At 33.6% G+C, this 24,419-nt stretch overlaps 1 protein-coding gene across 2 annotated transcripts in view; it reads left to right on the plus strand.

The window, feature by feature from the left end:
- The window catches only part of Spag16 (sperm associated antigen 16), a 775,427-nt gene that overhangs the window by 88,503 nt on the left and 662,505 nt on the right, over positions 1–24,419 (plus strand). For both annotated transcript variants that reach the window (XM_013028752.1, XM_013028820.1), the window contains one exon: positions 9,589–9,716. In XM_013028752.1, coding sequence (XP_012884206.1) covers positions 9,589–9,716 — 128 coding nt within the window. The remainder of the gene's footprint in view (positions 1–9,588; positions 9,717–24,419) is intronic.

Below are 24,419 nucleotides of genomic sequence, written 5' to 3' on the forward strand. Positions count from 1 at the left end.
ATCTACTTATGTATATGTTTATCTTACAGCACTAACATCCACATATCAGAGAAAACATGTGACCTTGATCCTCTGAACCTCGCTTACTTTACTGTACTATACTGTACTGGCTTACTGTAATTTGATGGTCTCCAAACCTATCCACTTGTTTTAAAAGTTCATAACTTTATTCTTCATTAATTACCAATATCCATTATGCATCTATGTATGTAAGTGTGTATAAATACACACATATATATGTCTATGTATATGTGCACACACACATATTCTTTATCCTGTTCATTAATTGCAGAGTATCTGGACTGCTTCAATAGCTTGGCTGCAGTGGATAATGTTTCAGTGAACTTGAGTCTGCAGTTACCACTATTAAATCATGACTTACATTTCTTTAGATACTAAGGGTGGCAAAGGGTAGTTCTATTTTTAGTTTTTTGAGAAAGCTCCATACTGATTTCTGTAGTGTTTACATTCATTTACAGTCCTGCCAAGAGGATATTAGATTGATTTTTTCCCTTACTGCCAACATTTGTTGTTCTTGATGTTGGCCATGGTGACTGGATTGGGGTGGAATCTCATGTCCATTTTGATTTGCATTTGTCACCCATTCAGCTTCCTTCTGTGTATATTTTGGCCATTTGTGCTTCTCTTGGCCATCTGTTAACTCATTTGTTAATTCTTTGTGAGTTTACTCTTTTGAGCCACCTTGAGAGTCTGATGATTAATCCTTTGTTATATGTGTAATTGGCAAATATTTTCATGCATTCTGTGTTATTTGAGTCTTCTGAAAGCTTCTTTTTGGTTCAATGAAATTCCATTTTTCAACTATTGCTCCTATTTGCTGAGCTATTGGAATTCTGCTCAGGAAGTTACTGTATAATGTCAACTTCCTATTCTTTTCTATAGTAGTTTCAAGTTTCAAGTCTTACATTAATATCCATTATAAAAATAACTGAAAAAAATACAATTTCACTGATTTGAGGGCTTAAAAATCAGCCAGAAATGATCTCAAGAAGCAAAAATTACTAAAAGTTATATATGCTCAAGGAGCAATAAAGAATTTTGTAAAATGAAAAGAAAATTATATGTATTTTCTAGCCGCTAAACAAATCAGAAAATATTTGACATTTATTGAAGGAAATACCAGAACTCAAAGAGATCATATACACTATTAATTTGGTAAAACTCTTGACAACAGCATCACCATTTTCAAGTTAACTTGCTTTTTATAAAACATTGTCCAGTACTCTTTCAGTGCCAAGCACTGACACAAATGGTCACTTCTGTCATATTTGTACACATTCCTTATTGAACTTCCATGTGTTTTTTCTTACCTGTGTTTTAAATTTTGTTTACTGTATCTTTCAATATATTTTGTGCAACCAAACCAGAAGTTTTAATTTATTGTCAAAGATTATTTTATATATAATATATAACTGACACTTTTTAGGTGTTTGCCTTATTGTATAAAAACTATTAGCAAAAAATAAACTCTAATAGTTGTCATTATTAGTTTAACATAGCCAGTCTGTGCTAAAATTTCAATAATAAAAATTCATGTTTTTTTTCTCTTACCTTTGGAAGTCTACCAAATAGATAATAAATTATGCAGTCAATGCTAGTAGACAAACCATCCAATTGAGCAATTTCTTTTGGGTCAGATATATTGTTGGGAAATTTTAACCTTTAAAAGGCCTGTTCTTGGTGTCTGCTTTGTAGAAATAACACAATTGTTTAAATGAAAATTATAGTGAGACAGATAGAATCTAAAAGTCACTGAAGTTTTCACTTCAGTCAGTTTTAGCTTACATACTGCTAGGTATGTTGTATTACAGGTTTGGGATATCTTCATCCAACCTCAAAGTAAACTTGTAATAAGAGAATTGCTTTAAATTTCACCTAAACAGGTTATATTCTTTGCTGATAAATGTCCTTTCCATTGTTTCCTTTTTAATCTTTCAGTTAACTGCTCACACATTCAAGTAGTTTAAAAGTTGCTGTAACCACTCTTTAAAGTAGTGAACTCACTTGATTTGGGTGCAAAATAAGTGTTCTATATTTTAATTGCTACCCTAATCAATAACTAGATGCTGTGGGAGTGACCTCTGACCTCCCTGAATACTGCTTCAATTTGGCTCAGCATCTGCTTAGGCTCATGAGAGCCACCAGGATGGATTCCAAAGAACTAGATAAGCAACCCAGCTGTGTGCATTTTGTGCCAGGAACAGGAGCTGTGCCAGCTGGCTGCCCTCTAGAAATGTGTATGGTGAACAGAAAGTCATTGGGTGAGTCTTGCATTCCCAGAAAGGAAATTTGAGCCAAGGGAACATAAATGAATCAGATCATTTTCCACATTTCTTGGGAAATGTCTTTACAAGAGAAGGATATAGATGATCCTCTGCTTTGCAATGTAAGCTTATTATGGCTGTCCGTTAGGTGATTTTTGTAAATGAAATAAGCTCTGGTACTCTACTGGAATACATACTTCGCTTGGGGATTTCAACCAATACTAAGATAACTTGTCTGGCAATGAAAGTAGAATATGAACCCTGGACAACTTTGTTGGATGTATAGCCTTGTCTACATCAGTTAGGAATTCTGACACTTGCATAGAAACCTAACTCAAATATTTAAGTGGTTTAGTACAGCAAAGCAGATCATTCTTATATGGATGTTGTGGATCAGCAAAAAAGAGTTCTGTTGGTTCTAATCTAGAAACACAGTCTGATGGAGGAGGGCATGAAATTAGATCCCTTATTATCAGGAAAATCAAGTAAAGGAGTGGCAAAACGTGTTGCACTTTACATTTGCTCCTTGCAGCTCCTTTTTCTTGCATTTCTTTGGTCAAGAAAATCACAGGGCCACACCATACCTAACTTCAAGAAAGCTACACTCTGACATTCATAACTGTATCTAAAGCAACTCAACTTCTGAGTGCTGAATTGGTCTTTATTTAAGGAAACCTCAGAAACTTCAGTCAGTATCATTTGTTAGATTTCGACAGTATTCAGATTATAAGCATATGCTTAGTAGGAGGGAGGTGATTTATAAATCACATAGTATCACGATGCTATTAATTCATATGTTTAATTTTATTAACATGTAAAGTTGGAATTGATGTATAATCATGTTCTTTGATAATTATGGACTATCAGTGGAATATACAACTTGAAATATCTGATTACTCTCCCACACAGACTTTATAATGTATTTTTAAAAATCTGGTCATGATTAGAATATATAATTGCTTAAGCAAGACCTAGATTAATAATAAAAGTAAAGCCCTTCTATGCTAAAAGGGAAGGAATTTTAAATGGATAAACTATTAACTTGAGAAAAGTTACTCATTTCATTAAAATGCTGGTTCTACATCATATACATATTTAATTCCATGTTTTTCCAAGTGCTAAAAGTAATCTTAATTCCTTATAGAAAACTTTGAAAATGAAGAAATTAAATTCACATAAAATAAAAAGCATACAGAGTTAGTCACTATTAATATTCTGACATACAGGCATGTGTTACTTAAATATCAGGACACATCCTGAGAGATGCCTCCTCAAGCAACTGCATCCCTGTGAGAACTCGATAGAGTGTACTTACACATGTCTAGAGGATGCCTGTCAACCAACCCAGGTCCTGTGTTGATGCAGCCAAGGCCTTGAGTGAACATGAAGAATGTGGTCGCACATTTTATAAGGAAAAAGAGCACACTCTAAAATAATGATACTAATTCAGCAGTGATTCTCACTAGACACTCTGTTGGACATGGACTATCCAACTTGGGGTTAAGGGGGAGGGAGGGAAAAACTGGGAGAAAATGAGGGAGGAGTGACAGTCTTCAGAAAAAAATGTACTCAATACCTTACTTATGTAACTGAAACCCCTCTGTGCAGAACCCTTACAATAAAAATTTAAAAATAACCATAAAAGTACATCATAGTAAATACATCATCTAGGAAAGTCATTATTATTATCAAATAAAATGTAATAAATGTAGTTGTAAGTGCTACATTTTAATACAATGCAATAGGTTTATTTATATAAGCACCACTATAAACACACTCATAATGGGTTACTTTACAACACTACAAGAGCTCTTACATTACTAGACGGAATTTTCAGGCTCATAATCTTAAGGGATCACCATTGTCTGTGTAGTCTAAATTGTATCACTGACAAAAAAATGTTACGTGGTTCAAGACTGGACTTCCTTCTAATTGCACATATATGTCAATATGTATGTGTCCTCTATCTTAGTGAACACTTGTCTCTATTTCTGAAAATGTTTTTCCTGCCAAAAATTACTAATGGCTTGATAGTGTTCTATTATTTGGATTGCTGGTGTTCTGTAATACAGTAAACTAACTTCCTTTTACTGGCATTTAGGTATTTTTAGCACACACACACACACACACACACACACTCCTCCTCCTGGAAACTGGTCTGAAACTTTCTAGAATGCATTTTTAGAAATGGAGTTACTGAGAGAATGGGCTCTGGTGAGCCACTAAAATTGGACAATGGAGGTTAGTTTTAAAATGCTATTTATCATTACTCAACATAGTAAAAGTATACTTCTTTAGAAGTCCTTTATTTCTTTGCATGCCAATTTTTGTATTAGGCTTCAGTGTAGTATTCCAGTATTTCTTAAAGTAATAATTCCTTTCACCAAAAATGTTATTATAGCAATATAAATATGAGTAAAATATAAATCAAGAAAACTTTTTATTACTATTTTATTAGTAATTTATACTTCAAGAGTGAAATTTAGTCAAGAAATATACTTTAAAATGTGATGAGGTAGTGTAGTTTACAAGTGATAGTTTAGGGCTGTATATTTTATTTTTGTTAGTTTTTTTGCTTTAGCATAATTTGATAGGAGTAATGTCTGAAGTAATATCTCAGGGATAGATTAAAAACACAGTGAAGCTATTTTATTTCATGTAATCATAGAGAAGGGTCACAATAGTACTTTAAAGTAATAAAGAAGAATGTGTAAATATATTTGGGAAAATAACATTTCCTAAATAAGTATCAGACTTCTCCCTATAAGGTCACTTAATGCCAGCAAACTGAAAGGTCAAGAAAGAACTTGAACAGACAAGTAAGGCTTTCCCTCCCTCACTACGTTTTTCACTCTTAGATTGTGAATGTCAATTATCTCCATCAAGTCTTGCTGATAATGTCAGTTGTCAATCATTCACAAGGAGTGATGTGGTGAGCTTGTCAGACAGCAAAGGACCACTTGAGTGATAATAATAATGAGGGTATAGAAACCAGAAGGAAACTTCTGGTAAATTCTTCCTCACATTGGGAATTAAGATATGGAAAAAATAGGTTCCAATAGGATGTTCCTTTATGTGAATCCTAACTTAAACATTAATCTTTTAAACTTCTAACTTTAAAATGAATCCTTATGGCCCATGATTAAATCAGATCATTTCCAAACATGATTGATCAATAAAAACAGCTCTTGATGGCCCAACAGAAAAGCCTCTAAGTTCACATTCAAGGTCTGATTTGAAATGAGTTAAATATTTAAGCCAAATATATTGGGATATTTATCCACAGACTCCAGGCCACAGAATACCTAAACTACTCAGACGTTGTTTTATACATCCATGAAGAAAGTATAATTTTCATTTTTAGGCTTAACCAATTTCATATTATTGTTTTATTAGGTATTTACTCGTTAAAGTTAATTGAATATTTTATTTTATATTTTCAGTTCATTAGTTTACTGAATTTTATAATTTCTCAGATGCTTTTTTTTTTTTTTTTTGGTCGGTCATGGGGCTTGAACTTTGGGCAGGGGAGCTGTCCCTCAGCACTTCAGCTCAAGGCGAGCGCTCTACCACTTGAGCTACAGCGCCACTTCCGGTTTTCTGGTGGTTTATTGGAGATAGGAGTCTCACGGTCCTGCCCGGGCTGGCTTTGAACCGCGATCCTCAGATCTCAGCCTCCTGAGTAGCTAGGATTACAGGCGTGAGCCACCAGTGCCCGGCTCAGATATTCTTGTCTATAATAAAATGCCTTCTCTGTAGTTACAGTTTCTATCTAATTTTTTATCTACCTTCTCAACATAATCATAGTATTTGCAGTTAATTCATCCACTTAGTTCTGTATATCTCTCATCAATTAACATTATCATATCTTCAATTAATGATGATTGCATACCCTCTGGTCCAATAGTTTTGTTAGTTTTTCCGATTTAGCATCCTTTGCATATTTTGACTCTACTTTTATCAATGATATATTTTAAAATTTATGTTGTTTTGTGACAGACCCTTGAGTCTTTGCTGTAGAACAAACATATTCTAGTTAATATTTTTGACCTGACAAAGAGTAGAGTGTGTGCTTGAGTGAACAATTTCTAATTAAAATTGCTTGAGGTAATTTCTACCAATGTTAGATCAATAGAAAAGAAAGAGAAACAAAAACAGAGCTGGGTCAAGTGCCATAGATTCAGGGCCTGGGGGGAAACTTAGTTACTTGGAACTCTTGTGGAGGGACGCCCAGTAAATTGGATTCTCCATATTGATAGATAGATGCAGGAGTGTCTGATTGATGAATTGCTCAAGTGAAGAGAAAGAACCATTATTTTTTTATGGTTGAATATTAGCAGTAAGTAATCATAAATGAGCAATAAGGCAAGCCCTGCACTATCATCGGTACTTGAACAGATGGCCTATAGTTGCCTGGATATGGGACTGGTACTCTGAACAGTAGGATCATAGGAGAATGAAGGCTGGTTTATCCAGTATTCCAGGAAAAGATTAAAACTATAAGTCGATTAATTATTTTAAAAATAGCATGTTAAACAGTTTATAATAAATTTACTTATAAATTGGAATTAACATGTGCCCCTAATTACAGAATGAATAAAAATAGGAGCAGAAATTGTTTGTTTCTTAAATAATTTACATGGGTCCCAAATATGTGATGAAAGCTTTACAACGATATGTCACTTAACCTTCACTGCATCCTGTGAGACAGGTATAGTTTGGGTTATAATTTATAGACACCAAAATATGGCTATAAAATTTATTAAATACCTTGCCTGATTTCACATATTATTATAGGGTGGAGCTGAATTATTCATGAAAGCCATGATTTTCAATCCTTTACTGTATTTTACACAGGGAACATTACAGTAAATGGAAGTATTCGAGGCTCAGTCTCAGAAATTATTATTCAATAGGCCTGGTGTGCTGCCCAGAAATTTCAATGTGTAGTCTGACTTGAGAACCACTGAACAATCAAAGCCATTACTAAGAGCTTAGCAATGTCTGCCAGTTGTATCTTGCCAGTGCAAACAAAAAGTAATGGTTATACAGCTTTAAAGAATAGCTTAAAGATTTATATTACTTTTTCTATCCTGAGTGCATTGTCTTTACTAGTGTATTCCACATTTACCTCACTAATCCTGTTTACCCATTTATTGGCTATTGTCTCTGGTAAAGTTTCTACACATTGCCTGGGTGATATAGGAGTTTACGCTTTGCCTCTGTAAGAAAACCATGTTTATATAGACTATTACTGAGGTTTTGCTGCTCTTGTAAATCTTCTTTTAAGTTGATCTTCAATTATTGTGCTCTTTTTCCTATTTTGATCTGAGCTAGAGAACTAAGTGATATAACTTACATTATATTAAATGCCTTATTTTTATTAGTTTTAATAATTGATCACAAAATTGTCATGGAAAATATCCTTGTGGTTTGAGATACTTTTCTATGGTCAAAAATTTTTATAATACTAAAATTTGATCTATCTTGATATATTTTCCAACATAATCATTTATGCTCCCTCTGTTTCCAAATGAAGCAGAATTATTAAAATGAAATTCCACTGTATTAATAAGAAAGTAGATGAAAAATATAAATATGCAATCTGGAAAAAGAAGGGAAAGAAAAGAGAAATATAGTTAAAAGTGCCACCTACTCAATTAACACATGAAAAAAAGACAAATAATTGAATATATGACGTGGCAGCTACTTTTCCTCATAGGATTTTCACCTTGTAGATACAACTTATGTGTTTATTTCTTTTGCTTTTTTACAATATAAGAATCAAATTCAGCGCCTTCCACTAAGTAGAAAACAATAAATGTTAGTCAAAATAAACTCTTGGTGAATGAATGTGCTATTTTCAGTGTGTGATGGCATGTAATCTGTGAACAAGGCTATGGTGTGGAATTATACACTGTGCCACAAATTAGTTCAGCATTTCTTGAGAACAAGCTACCATGTTTTTTTTCAAATGATGTTTTGAATTATTTTCATATCTTAGTCTTTTAAGGAAATGATCAGTTATGTCTGGGATGAACATACAACTCTACATAGCATGAACAACAATAAGAGCTAAACCACTAAATATTACATAAAATAGTACATACTAATGTTAAAATAATTATTTTTCAGAACAGACTAAATGATGTGAAAAATGAAGTTACAGTTAAATGAAAATCGGAGCATAAATACCAACTGTTGAATCATTGAAAGAGAAAATGAGTTGAACAATTAAAATTAAGAATAATGAGTTAAACAATTAAAAAATAATAATGATTACATCTTGGTGGTGACACTAAGATTCTTTTAGTTCCTTATAATAGGAAATGCACAAAATGCACAGATATAATACTTTTTCATCAGAAAAATTATTTAGGAAAATGGATTTTTATCATTTTCCAGCTCTGTAGGTATTTACTATTCATTTACAAGGGCAAAAAGTGTCTATCTATTTGTTTAGTTTATTCGTGGGTTTCTCATGCCTACAATATCACTTAGGAGAAATTGATACTTATAAATGTGGTTTGAATGAATTACTGAGAACAAAACTGAATATATGCTTCTATTTCTCAAGGCACTTTTAAAGATTCACATGTTAGGCAATGAATCCACCCATTAGAAAGCATTGAACACTTATTCATAGTATGGCTTCTTTCCACTGAGGATAAGGTCCCTTTCTTGTGGAATTTGAATGGCATATGGAGTTTTCTTGGTAATCAACAAGTAGAAGTGGATTTTAATGTATGTGACTTAAAGGACTATGACAGGGCTCTTTTATCTTTAGTAAATACCTTTAAAATAAATATACCTTAGAAAATAGATATAACAAACAATAAACCAATGGAAATGATAGTAAATTTTTTAAAAAATAGAAGAAATGTTATTTAGCTTTTAAGTGTATCAGTCCCAGAAGACAAAAGAGGCGTCAGAATAATAGACAGTGTGTTGAAGTTACTGTTGGTGTAGAAAGTACATCGAAAATGTCAATTGACAAACTTGACTAAAAATAGTGCTATACTGGGCTCCACTGGAATTCATGAAAAGAATGTTCTCAAGTAAACTTTCACACATAGCATGCAGCTTAGAATTAAAGTTGGTTATGAAATGGCTTTGTCCCTCATTTGAATTTTAATCTTCCATGTATATTTTCTCAAATTAGGTAAAGTAAGATAAGAATTTAAGGTAACATTTATAGAAGAACATAGTAGTAATAGATATGATATAATTTAATATTAAACAATACCAATGTGTACAGTGTTACAGGTATTTAACACAGCTCTTGCTGTATTTTTTTCTCTAGGATTCAGAATTTCCCATAGATATGCAACCAAGTCTAGACGTGAATTTATGTAAAGAAAATCCCTGTCCTGCAAAATTTGACTACAAACTGAGTAACATTCTTAGACTTCATGAACTTCCAGTGAGCTGGTAAGATTTCTGTTGTTTTATTAGTGCTTTTGAGGTTTCATTCTTGTGCCAGTTGTGGTGCTCTTACACCTATTGATAGTTCAAGTTGTTTAGTGTTTCCAGTTCCTGCTTCAGCAGTGCAATAGCTATTGAACAACCTTAAATTAATTGGTTTAGTCACTTGGTGGCAGTACAGACTAAGAGCACTATTGTGTATTATTGTTCTGGCTCAAAATAATTTAGAAAAATCTCTTTGAAAGGCTTCTAGTATTATTTTAAAGATGAGATCTCAGAAATTGTCCATGTCATTTGGTTATTTGTCATTTGTTTACTTTTAGCACTATCTTATTTTCCTGTTAATGTATCCTGTTATTTTTGTAGACCATAGTTTGGTGAACTGTAATCATATTGGTTAAAGACAAAAACTTACCTGAGATTTAAATTCTTTGTTTGATGCATTTATGTTCATGAATGACTTATTATAAATCTCATAAATTCATCATATAATATTCAAATTTTTAGAGAAAATATTTCTGAGAAAACTTGTGCATATAAGTTCTTATAAATTTTACAGTGGGTTAATATTTCAGCAACTGGTCAGCTTGTATTGATATGCATGGATCGATCATTTTGCATATGTTGTTAGTGTCTTGTAGTAACAACTTGATATGGTAAACACTTATATTCTTGTATTTAGACACAGAAAGCAAAGTTCTTATATTTGTACAAATATAGGAAACAAATATTTGGTGGTCACTCTTGTACATAAGGACAGCTGATATCACAGACCAATTCTCGTATATACATACATTTTGCCTGTGATTAGTTTCTTTCTATTTCTTCCGTGATAATTCCTCTGTTCTTTCTTACTATGTATTTTCATTTTTGAACTGGCATAGTTTTAGTAAGGGATTTTTTTTATTCTGGCATATCTGTACAAGCACACAGTGCACCATGAACAAATTCATTCCACCATTCTTTTTTCTTCTCTTGTTTAAATATATTTGGTGGGTTACATTGTGCAGCTTTCATGTGTATACATAGAATGTCCTTTTATGCTATCACCTTTCTGTATCCCCTCCTTCCTAACCTCCTCTGAGCCCTTCCTTGATAGTCCCATTCATGTCCTATAATCATTACTATCATCATTATTGTCATCATCATCATCATTATAAACCTTACTGTTTGATTATTTCTTAGTAGCAAGAAGATTACCCATGATATGTAGTATTTAACATGCATGATCTTAGTTGTCATGATGAAAACCAGTATGTTAATGACTTTAAAAGGTCTGTAAAGGGAACCATAGAAATAATGTATGCACGCCTTAATTTTCTGCTTTGACTGAAAACAGGTATATGTGTGTCATTACACCAGTCTTTTGATGGTCATGACTGTTAAGTTCTGTTGATTGTAATCCCATACATTATTTCTTGCATAAATTATGTTTGCTCTACCATCTTCAATTTTAATTTGTGGTTTCTTTAAAAAATAAAATTCAGATACTCAGATGATGATCTCAGCTCTTTTCTCAGAAGTTTAGTTTTCATCAACAAAAATTCTGATTTTCGCCCAGCGCTGGTGGCTCATGCCTGTAATCCTAGGTACTCAGGAGGCTGAGATCCGAGGATCGCAGTTCAAAGCCAGCCCTGGCAGGAAAGATTCTTATCTCCAATTAACCACCAGAAAACCGGAAGTGGTGCTGTGGCACACGTGGTAGAGTGCTTGCCTTGAGCTGAAATGCTGAGGGACAGAGCCCAGGCCCAGAGTTCAAGCCCCATGACCGACCAAAAAAAAGTTTCTCAAATTCATATTTCCTCTCCATAATTAATACTTAATTACATCACAGTAGCAAACACAATAGCCTTACAAAGTAGTAGCTCATCACTTTGGCTCTTATAGCTGTGGTTTCCTAGGCCAGTCCAGCAATGAAGAAGAAAATACAGAGAAGAGAAACAAATGTTTAATGCCTCAGCCAAAGACAAAATCTGGATTCAGCTTAATTCATTTTCAGCCTCTGGAAAGACAGCTGTCCTGATAACTACCACTGCGATTCAGGGAGTAATTTCTCTGCCATAATCTTCACTAGTGAGCCCATTAGGAGAAAAGGGTCTAGCATTATTGGTCAGCCATTACAAAAAATGAATCTCTATTAGAAAAAATAGGCTCTAGTCTTGTAGGAATCACATTTTAAAGGACAATGGAATTGTGACTTTGGGACACACTCATTTACATATGCCATTTTTTTTTCATTTTGCCTATCTAATTTCTTTCCAGTTTGCATCATTATTTGCTTATACTACCATTTCTTATTTGTCCTGTGTCTGCCCTGCTTATTTTACCATGCCATTTCTTTCTTTTTTGTCTCATTCTATGATATTAATGTCAGCTGACTATAATATTAATTGCACATTCTAATAATCTCTATTCTTAGTTTTAATACTGGATTATATTCCCCATATATACAGATACACAGCATACTGTGTCTTAGTATATAATAAGTATCTAAGAAAAATAATTATTAATTCAATTCTATGCTGTTTTAGGGAAATTTTTTTTCAAATAGCTATGAATTCATTGATTTTTATCAAGCACCATCAGAGGAAAATATTTCTGCTGTGATATACGTTGCTTACTATTACAACTATAACAATAAGCTGAGTGCCAGTGGCTTATGCCTATAACTGTTGCTACTCAGGAAGCTGAGATCTCAAGACTGCAGTCCAAAACGAGTTTGGACCAGAAAGCTTGTAAGACTCTTATTTCCAATTGACTACCAAAAATGCTGCATGTGGTGCTGTAGCTCAAGTGGTAGAGTACTAGCCTTGAGCACGAAAGCTCAGGGACAGCTCCCAGGCCCTAGGTTAAAGACTTAGGCCTAGTACACACACACACACACACACACACACACACACACACACACACACAAATAATAATAGTAATAGAAATAATAATGAAAAAAATGTCAACAGTAATGTTTTACTGTAGAATTAAACCAAGATTCATTCCTCTGCTATAAGGACACTAATCTCAGACCTCTGTATTTTAGTAATTGTTATTCCTATTTTTCTCTTCTTGCTTTCTCTTCCTCTTTTACTCTTTTTTCCTTTTCTCTTTTTTCTCTTTCTCTCTCTGTCACTCATACATAATAACTCATTCACATACACAAACACACACATATACCTAAACATGAAGCTTAGACACTTTGATAATCATAAGGAATTTATAGCAGGTATGTTTAAGACAAGGACCAATAAATAGACCATAGATTATTTTAAAGAAAGATGCAAAAGAAATAATTGACTTTTGCACAGTACACCAATAATGTGTACCTGAATGACCTATGTTTTAAGCCAGAATCTTATATTTTTCTCTCAATAAACATGACCTAGGATAATTACTTTAAACTTAAATACTAAAATAACTAATTAGATCAAGTTGAATTATGAAAATTTCTAATTATGTCTTTTGTGGAAGAAATGGATTTACTAAAATGTATTTCACTAAGTTTTTTAGTAAGGTCATAAACAAATGCATGTTAAATTATGCTAATTTAAAAGTTCTTAATTTCTTTCTTTTATTTATCTATTTATTTGTTTATTTATTTATTGTTGGTCCTGGGCTTGAACTCAGGACCTGAGTGCTGTCCTTGTGCCTCTTTGTGCTCAAGGCTAGTGCTCTACCATTTGAGAACCACTTCATTTTCATTTTTATAGAGTCCAATTTTATAGGTTAAAGAGCCAGAAGGATTTTAAATTAGATAGGCTAAGAAAAATTTTAACTTCTGATTTAGGTAGATATCCTTTTACTATTTTATAGGGTGGCTCCCATTGGCCTAGAAAATTCCCTTCACAACTCCCATCGCTTTAAAGAGAAAAAAAAATTCCTTTCTTATCCTAACAACTCCAAACCAAACCCATGTATTTTCCCCATGCTCTGCTTTGAGCTCATGCTTTCTGTTCCCATTCTTCCCAGCAGGGCAGTTTCCTTCCTTCTCTCTCCTCTGAAATGGTCACTTCCCTTGTTGGCCACCTGTGATCACCCTCAGTTACAGTCAAGACACAGCTTGCTGACCATTGTGTGTTTCCTCTCTATTCCTGCTATTAGCACACCCGAATTTCTTGCTGAATCCCATGCTTAGACCTTCAGCATTTTCAAAGAGCTGCTCCTCTTGGGATGGATTCCTGATTAATAGATTACACCTCCACGCAGCTCACAGCTTCACCTTTTCACAAACTACACTTACTTAAACGGCCTCTTCCATTCTCCTATGTACTCTCCCTGTGGTGATATCCATCCCTTGACACCTCCTCCCAGCTAGACTGTTAGAAAAGCTCTGCTGAATTATCATGTCCAAAAAATAAGCTGGTGTATTTTCAGCAAACTCGTTCTTCTATTCTTTCTCACTCTTACAAAAGCACACCCTGTGTGAGCATATGCAAAACAAGTGCAGAGGTAATTTTTATTCCTTATTCTTTCACTCTGAAATTCCTGTCAATAGGTGTGTAATTACCATAAACTCATATGATTTTTGTAAAATTTACATCTCCGCCAAAGAAAAAAATACATTAGAAGGACAGTATGCATTAAATTTGGGATTATCAAATAGAAAGAATTTACAGTTACTTGAGTCTTCAAAAAATTCTCTTTAGAATGATAATGATTGCATGCAGATAATATACATGGAATCATTATTTATATGAAGTTCACAGGAAAATTCTATTCTTTTGTAGTTTAAAGATATATGGGTTTTATAATTTACTACCAAAACACTAACACATCTAGTTAACTTTCAGCAAATAATTCAGAAATGTTTATATCATTAACTTTTAAGAAAGGAGATGCACTTAAATTTACAGTAAAGATAAGGATTCATTTTAGTGAGCTATATACTTTTGAAGATGTGTTCCATGAATAAATACAATAATTAGCAGGCTCAGTTTTCATTTTATTTCAGATTGTGTTTAGTACTCTTGCATCTGTCTTTAATTTTAGACCAAATTTGATTATTCATTTTGGCTTTGAGGCCACTTGGCATCTTCTAGATGGTGTTCTGGGTTTTTTGGTCAACTTTTAGCTTGATCATAGATGATGTGAAAAGCATTTTCAATTCCAGTGTTTCATAGACTCAGCTACAGACCGACAGTTGCCCTTCTGGGGCTATAATCATTTTTCATTCCCTTTTAATTATCTAGATTCATAGTAATAACCACTGTGACCTACAAGAAGGCATTGTTGGGCATATTATAATTATATATAGCAATTACACATAGTGCCAACAATGCATAAAAATCCTACCTATTAACTACGGGTGGTAAAAAAATGAAGTTATGCTTGTTGTCCCTTAGGACATAGTTTGAAAAATCAAGACATTTAGTTTTTGCGTAAAACTTTTTCTGGAGTATATTATTATGATAAGGCAGGTCTATTTCCATGTAATGGCAATGCATTAATAATGTTCCATTAAAGACAGAAAACACCTCTCATTCCAACTTCTTTCATTACATATTGGTATTTCCTATTACCAACTGTGTAATAGAAAGGAAAATGGAAGTTCAAAGTAAAAATTCATCTTTATAATGCAGAATGTCAGGGAAGGTGGTTTAGAACAAGTACCCATCAAGCCTGTGTTGTTTATAATAATTTATTTAGTACTTCATGCAACAGTATATTCACATAATTCTGTTTAAATAATCAGGATTGGCTTGACTGGGTGAATGACACTGGTGATTTTATCATTAGACCCTACTATTTCTGCCATTATTTAATGAGGTTCCTCACATAAGCTTTTCATTCATTCCAAAATAAAAGCATATTGGATAGTATCCTATATTTTTGTTACTATTCACAGTTTTATGATAAATGGGTTATAAACATTACTGCTTATAATGATATATTTAAATCTTAAACCAATTTTGTAAAATTCTTATGGGGCCTTTATTAAGATTATATTCTTATGTTCATTTTATATCATTAATTTTTCCATATTAATACTGCTTTTACACTCTAACAGAAAGTAATAAAAACTTTTATTAGACTTACACACTCAACCCACATAACAATATTTATGCTCTGAGTTCAACTTTAATTTAAAACTACTGACATTATCCCAAGGCAGCAATCATTAATTCAGAGTACCTCATAAAGTAGGACATCCAACCCACGTGTCTGTGAGGCGTCTCCAGTTTATCAGTTCTGCTTTAATCAACCCATTCCTCTATCTTCACCATTTTGCTTCTATTTTAGTGTTATCTCTTCATAAATCTTTGTCTTCCACTTAGCAACCTAAGATGATATGCTCATGGTTGAAACATCTTTCTTACTACTTATTTATTGAATTTAATTGATCAGTATGATTCAATATTTGTGTTCAGCTACTCCGTTCTGTCAGAATCCATCAAATGTTCTTTAGGTTTCCAGTAAGTTTCTGCTGATTACTCTACCTCTAGACTTTGGTTCAAATTGAAACTATCCCTCCTACGACCATCTTTGTAGTCTTTTGAAACATTAAGATCTGATACCTAACTTTTGCTTTAAAATCTTTGTGATTACTTTCAAAGCCTTGAAGATACAGTTGGTTCTTTACAATCTAGTACCACTCTACCTTTCTTGTTCTCTTATGCCTTTGCTTGTGAGCTCACTATACTCAGGATTCAGTGACTCAATCACACATATTAATGTGTTGGCCCATGTTCCTTGAGTTGGAATTCATTTTATCTTGGTTTTCCATTTGCAAGTATTCAAGTGACCTAAGATGATCCCTTTCCTTAAAAACCCCTTTCCTTTCTTGCTGTTAGATACATAATATGGAGGACATACATTGAAGGGGCCCAAAGGACAGATTGTTTGAATCCCAGTCTATTCCTAAATCCCCAAGAACTTTGGAGGGGACAAACCATGAAAGCATTATAAACAGTCATAATTCCATAGCCATGTTGCAAAATCTATTACACAGTTATAACCTAAGTATCACCAAATACCAAACTGTCCTTCAAAATACACTGGGCCCCAATGTCTGAAAGTATCTATCTATGAATGGCTATAGTAAATTTTTTACTCATAATCATAATTGACATATTCTGTGCTGGTAGAGTAGCTAAAAATACCATTCATATGGTAGCTAGTTTACTCTCACTTTATTTACATCAGGAAGTATAAAGGGAAATTCTGTTCACACAGCCTATCTTATTTGCCTGGTTTTATAGGTAGTTTTTTTTCCCCTTTTGATTTTTGGTGTTGAACATTTTCACATGTGCCTTCTCCTTGTAGATTCAGACATCTGTTTTTACATATTCCCTAGCCTCTCATTGGATTTCTGACTCCTCTACTTTTTTATTTTATTCTGTGCCCATTTGATCTCTTTGATTAGATTCTAGATTTTGACAAGTAACTTGATTATTGGGGCTTGAAACACTGGGCTCTGCTCTATCATCTCCCAGTTCTGTTTTATAATCTAACAAGATGCTCCTATCAACATTATCCACACTACCCTCCAGTTTGAGAGTGAAGTACCTTTGTTATATGAAAGTTATGTATTTGGGGCATGAGGTAGTGATTATACCACCAGGACAGGTATTGACTTAATCAAGGCCAGTAATATGAAATATAATTGACTTGTACTGCTTACTTTGGAGCTCTGTATGAAAGGTCTTGAATTCAGATACCTTGTATGCACAAACTGCTTTGTTAGATGGCAACTTTTCCATACAACTACTCAAAGATAATAAAATTAAAAATGCACCAAAAAGACATAATTTCTTACCCCTACTTCACTTATTTCATTGAATAGTTGTGTTCTAAACATTGAGATTGAGGCAGGTTTTCTTCCACATTTTATTTTTATCATATTATTAGTATGACCCTAGAGGTAACTTGTGTCTGAACAATTCTTGCATAAACTCCTGTCATGCTGTTATGTTAAATTGGGCTATTTTGTCAAAAATTTTTAAGGAAAAAAGCTTACCTATTGGGATAAATTATAGGATCTCTTCATCCTTGCAATAATTTGGAACATATTCTGACCTGGTAATCACAACTGTGTATGAAATTTTGATGTAGGAATATATAGAATCTGCTTGCATTTGTTGGCATTTGTGAATCAGGGAAAATTGAACAACAACACAACACTTAATGAAATGATATATCTATTTCTACAATTTTCTAATATGCTCTTATGTGAAACCAGTGAACTATGTAAAATGAGTATTGTCCATACTAATAATTCTATCATTAGTTTCAATGCTAATAATTCTATTTAGAACATGATGGATAGACCTGCTCTATGTATTTAAACCAACTGAACAGAAAGAGCAGATTACAATTTCTTTGTGAAAGTTTTAAAATTTTTTCTCTTGTGAAAAGTATACTGAATTGTATGAAATGTAGTTGCTTAGGAGACAAGGTTGAGAACCTTTTTCTTTTGTGTTATGCAGAGCATTTGATTTCTTGGTAAGCTTTATCTGAATACTGAAAATAGATATTAGATTATTATCCAGAGAAGTGATTTTCATCTTTGCTGTTAGTTATCTTAATATTTACCAATATTCTTTTAAAAACAAAATTAATAAGCAAGAAATCCTAAAATATGTTGACAGATTTAGGTACTAAATCAAATGAGGTTTAAGGCTTAACCAAAGTGTTTTAAGAATTATTTAAGAATAATTATATTTAGAAACCTTCCTTGTCTTATAGCCTGCCCTTAGCTCTGCATACACTGGGCCTTTTTTTTTTTGCCTGTCATGGGGCCTGAACTCTGGGCCTGGGCACTGTCCCTGAGCTCTGACTCAAGGCTAGCGCCCTACCACTTGAGCCACAGGGCCACTTCCAGCCTTTTTCTGCTTATGTGGTGCTGAGGAATCAAACCCAGACATCATGTGTGCGAGGCAAGCTCTCTACCACTGAACCAACCTCCTTGCCCCACTGGGCCTTCTTAAATGACTTTGCTTAAATGACAACTCACCCCTGAGCCATGCTGCAGTCAGTTTACCACCATTGTAAATTGTGTTGAATGAATTATATAAAATATTCTGATAGTAATTATTATAATATTGCATAAATGTAATAACATTTTATGTAATTTGTAATTATGCAATTTTTTTGCTTATCTATTAAAACATTATTTATTGAAATAATTATATATAGAAATAGTGAAATAGTAATGCATAGAAACTTGTTTAAAATTTAATTAGTTAGATATTTGATAATACAATTAAAATGTTTCAATCTCATTCAAGGAAAATCTTCAAGAGATAAATAAAATTTAAGTCATTTAAATTATTGGTAAAATAATTAATAAATACTATAAAACCAAAATGTCTGGGCTGTGCAATAAAATATCAGTTTTTTAGTAGTCAGAATCGTTTTAAGTCCACCTTATTAACAAAAATGACAGTTAACATAGGGTAAGATTATTATTATTATTACTGTTATTGTAAAGGTTTACAGTCAGATAATGAGTACATTTCTTTTTGAACAGTGTCACCTCTTCCCTCATTTTTTCCCAGTTTTTCCCACCTGATTCTCCCACCCCCACAAGATGTATAGTTTATTTTCAACATTATGTCTAGAGTATCCCTGCTGCATTTGTTCACCTTTTGTCCCACCCTTTCTATGTTCTCCCTTATGCTCCCCAAGACATAAACTTACATACACAAGGTTCAAAAGTCAAAAAGAGTGACAAAGGAGCAAACAAATACAAAAACAAAAGCCACAAAACCCCCAAACTCTCATGATTCCATTTCTTGGAGTTCATTTTGATGAACATTATTAATATGAACATATGCACATAGCTATTGAGCCTTTGTGATCAACTCCTAAGAATATCCCCCTTTGCTTTCACTGTGCAAATGTCTAGATTCTTGTATAATTTATCATGTCCAAGTGTATGTTTCTGTTATTTATCATCCAGTGTATTTACTTGTAGATTTATAGGCACATTCTAATTACAACAAATGAGGGAAACCATGCAACCTAAGTTTCTTTAGGTCTGGCTTACTATAATTTTTATTGGCTTAATATGATTTTTTCCAAGTGTTTCTATTTCCTTATGAATGGTAAATATCATTTTTTTCTGATAGAAACATAGAATTCCATTGTGTATATACAACATTTTCTTGATCCATTCATCTATTGAGGGGCATATGTGTTGATTCCATATCTCTATGGTAAACAATGCTGTTGAACATAGTGGTGCTATGGCTTTAGTGTGGCCTTGTTTTGGGTCTATTGATAAATGTCCAGGAATGGAATTGCTGGGTCATATAAAAGCTGTATGTTTAGTCTTTTGAGGAAACACCATACTACTTTCCAGAATGATTTTATAGTAATAAAAGTCAACCTTGAATTTTGTTCTGTATTTTAAGTAAATGATAATATTCTGGTACTGTCAAATATATAAATATATGTCAACTATTTTCTAATTTTTAAATATTTTAATATTCTAGTTTTTCTAGTTTTCTAATTCAATTGTGCATCCTATGTTATGGAAAAATTAAGCAATATATTAAAATAAGTAAGTAATAAACTTGATAGTAAAAGCTAACAATTAAAAAAGTTTTGGTATAAGGTAAAAAACATATTTTCCAATATAAAAACAAAGTCAGGGTTGCTTCCTTTAATCAAATTATGTCAGGAAAAGATGAAGAGCACAGATCAGATAGACATAGACTAAATATAAAAAGAGTCAGTGAGCCAATTTAAATTTGAAATAGGAGACTGGAGACAGTGACTCATGCCTGTAATCCTAGCTACTCATCAAGCTGAGAACTGAGGATCAGAGTTCAAAGCCAGCCCAGGCAGAAAGTCCCTGTGAGACTCATCTCCAAACCACACAAAAACCAGAAGTAGAGTCATAGCTCAAAGTGGTAGAGCACTAGCTTTGAGCTAAGAGTTCAAGAAACAGCACCCAAGTCCTGATTTCTAGCCCCACGACAAAAAGAAAAAAAGAAAAAAAAAAGAAAGTAAGGAAGAAGGAAAGAAAGATTGGAAGAAGGAAAGCAAAGTTATTAATGAGAAAAACCATAATACTAAAATAATGGCAACCTTTGGATTATAGAATTGTACATTTTAGTACATAGCGAAGTGGAAAAATAACTGATGTACAACAACTTCAACCTGTGGCCAAGGAGTTTGAACTCTGTCTAATTGACCCTTTGGAGATGCTGAAGATGCATATGCACCCAGGACCCTGTTTCACCTGCACTGGCAGTGTATCCAGACTTATGTGAACAAAATATTCAGACCCTTCAGACTTGTCCAAAGCAATGTGCTCTCTGTGCCTTTTAATGCTCTACTCAGGTTGGCTTTACTGCCCATCTAAACACTGGTTCCTATTGAAGGAATAGCATATTAGCAGGTGTATACTCAAAATACTATATGTATTATTGACATATCAGTATTCATTATCATTTAAAGCAGGAAATATTTTATATAAACATAAGTAGGTCTTTTCTACTTGACAAGTGTGACCTTTAATTTCACCTGCAATGTATATATTATATGTAATGAAAATGTAAACACTATTATTACAGAAGTGGATAAAGAGCATCAATTTCAAATATACAATGTCAAAACTAATAGTTGCTATTGAAATGAGATTTATATGTGGACATTTTCTTTATTTAGCTATAGGCATTTTTAATATTTATTTATTTTCACTTTTTAAAATCTTTGGCTGCAACTTTTTTTCTGTATCTGGAGGGTTTTGCATCCAAGATTTCACTAATCACAAGGATACACTAACATCAATGATGGGTTTGTTTGTATTGAGCATATATAGGCTTTTCTTGACATGATTACCTGAACAGTACAGTGCAAGAAATGCTTTTCTAACATTACATGGTATTAGACATTTATTAAAAAAAATCCCACGGTGTTTTAAGTGAAGAAGAACATACATGTAGGTTATTTGCTAATACTGTGGTATTTTAAATAATGGATTTGAACTTGTATGGATTTTGGTATCTGTGAAGGGCCCATGAATCAATCCCCTGGGAACACAGATCCTTATGGTATTCTTTTGCAAAGCTTTCTCTACCATATATGCTGTTAGCTGTCTTACATTTTGAAAGGTTGCACAACTGTAACAGTAATTAGTCACATTAGGTTCATCAACAGTTTTAAAAAATACAAAAAGCTTATAATTAGTTAGGTGAATAAATTGATGATAAATTGAATGCCAAAAAATGGATATGAATTAAGCATATTATTTCCCAAATTGAAAATACCATTCATTCTTTTTAAATCTGCTGTTCCTTAATTCATTAATTAACTTTTTGGTGCAAGTTCTGGGGCTTGAACTTAGAGTCTCATGGTCGAACATCATTGCCCAGCTTTTTCTCAGGTGGTAGACATTAACCCATACTTCAATTTCTGGGTGGTTCTTTATTTTATTTTATTTGTTTTTTGCTGGTTATATGGAGAATGAAAACCTCTTGTATTTGTCTGCCTGTGCTGCCATTGAACTCTCATCCTCAGTTTTCAATTTCCTGAGTATCTAGCATCTGACCACCAGCATCTGACCCATTTTTGGAAGTGCTAGGATTTGAACTCAGGGTCTCATGCTTACTAGATACATGTTCTTCCACTTGAGCCATACTATCCAACACTCTTTTCTAAGCTATTTTTGTGGGAGGTTCTCACTTTTTTCTGGAGTCTGACTTTTGACTCCAATCCTTTTACTTATGTATACACACACAGACACACACACACACACACACACACACAAACACACACACACACACACACACACACACACACCACACCACACCACACCACACCACACACACACTAATTTTTTGCCAAGGCAGCCTTCAAATTGTAGTCCTCCAAATCTCTGCCCCCTAGTAAATGTGAGCCACGACTTTTGCTTTTTCTCAGCATTTCCACACTAAATACCCAAACCAGATAAACAGTACCAACACTAGAAATAACTTTTTTTTCAAAAACCATTAACTGCCTTTCCTTGTCCAGCTAAAACCATATTCTTAAAGTCATTTTGAAATTTGAGTCAGACGAGTATTACAGTTTATTCATCAGTTTTTTATTCTGTTTATGCCATCCTACTTTATCCCATCCTACTTTATTGTTGTATATCTTTAGGTAGCTGTACAAAGGAGTTTCCTCTCAGCAAAGCAGTTTCTGCATACAGTGTGTCTTGCCCCATTTCAACATTCTCACCCATCGCTTCTCTATTCACTCCTTTCTTGCTTTTCTTAATTTTGTGGCATATACCTGGCATATTTTATTGCATTCTCCCCTCCCCATCTCCTTCATTCCTCTATCCTTCTCTACTTGGCCCTACCCATTCCTTACAAGTACAGATTTCCTTATTTTGTTGGGCTTTGACTTTACCTGTCTAAGGAATTACACTATTTGAGCTCTCCCTTTAATCTATCATCTTTCAGCTGATACATTTGTATACACTTGCATACCATCCAATGTATTTATTTATTGGTTTATAGGCTAGTTCTAGTTTCCACATGAGAAAAACCATGCAACTTTTGTGTGTCTGGAATTGAATTATATCATTTAGTGTAATTCCTTCTGAGTCTTTTCATTTCTCTTCAAATGGTACAGTATCATTCTTTCTAATGCTTGAATAAAATTCCTGTGTGTGTGTGTGTATGTGTGTGTGTGTGTGTGTGTGTATGTGTGTGTGTGTGTGTGTGTGTGTATACACACACATACCTCTCACATTTTCTTGATCCATTCATGCATTGAGGGATATCTGGGCTGATTTCCTATCTTGGCTATGGTGTTGCAATAAATGTGATTTTGCTGGGGGCTTTACTGTAACTTCATTTGTAATATGTAGGATAAATGCCCAGGAGGTGAATTGCTGGGTTATAGGGTCATTTTGTGTTCATTTTTTAAAAGGAGCCTCCATACTGCTTTCCAGAGTGGCTGAACAAATTTACATTTACATTACATTAATGTTCCCTTTTTTTGACATATCCCCATCAGTATCTGTTATTGTTTGTGTGTTTTGTTGATAGAGAGCATTTTAACTTGGATGAGGTAAAAGTCTCAATGTTGTTTTGATTTGTATTTACTTAATAGCCAGAGATATTGAACACTTTTCATGTGTCTATTGTCCATTTTTACTTCTTCTGAGAAGTCTCTTTTTAAGTCATTAGCCCATTTATTAATTGGATTGTTGGCTCTGTGAGAGTTTAATTTTTAATCTCTATGTATATTCTGGATATTAGACCCTTGTCTGATGAATAAATAACTGGCAGAAACTTTTAAGCTTAATATAACTATACTAGTTTTGTTTTGATTTTGTGTGTGTGTGTGTGTGTGTGTGTTGCCAGTCATGGAGCCTTCACTCTGGGCCTGGGTGCTTTCCCTCAGCTCTTCAGCTCAAGGCTAGCATTCTACCACTTGAGCCATAGCACCACTTCCAGCTTTTTCTGCTCATGTGGTATTGAGGAATCGAACCCAGTGCTTGCAAGGCAAGCACTCTACCACTGCGATACCCTCCCAGCCCTGATACAACTGTACTAATTTTTATGTACCTTTACTATTAATATAGCAACATAACAATTCATGAATCTTATTATCACTTTTGTCACAAAGGTAACTGTGTTTTTTTTTTAATTTAATTTTATTTTATTTGTGAACAAACTGTACAGAGGGGTTACAATTGCATGGGCAGGATAATGCGTACATTTCTTACCAATCATTGCAGCCTCCTCCTTTGTTTACCCTTCCCATCCCTTCCCA

The sequence above is a fragment of the Dipodomys ordii genome, unplaced genomic scaffold (genome assembly GCF_000151885.1).
Source record: "Dipodomys ordii isolate 6190 unplaced genomic scaffold, Dord_2.0 Scaffold1, whole genome shotgun sequence".
NCBI classification, from domain to species: domain Eukaryota; kingdom Metazoa; phylum Chordata; class Mammalia; order Rodentia; family Heteromyidae; genus Dipodomys; species Dipodomys ordii.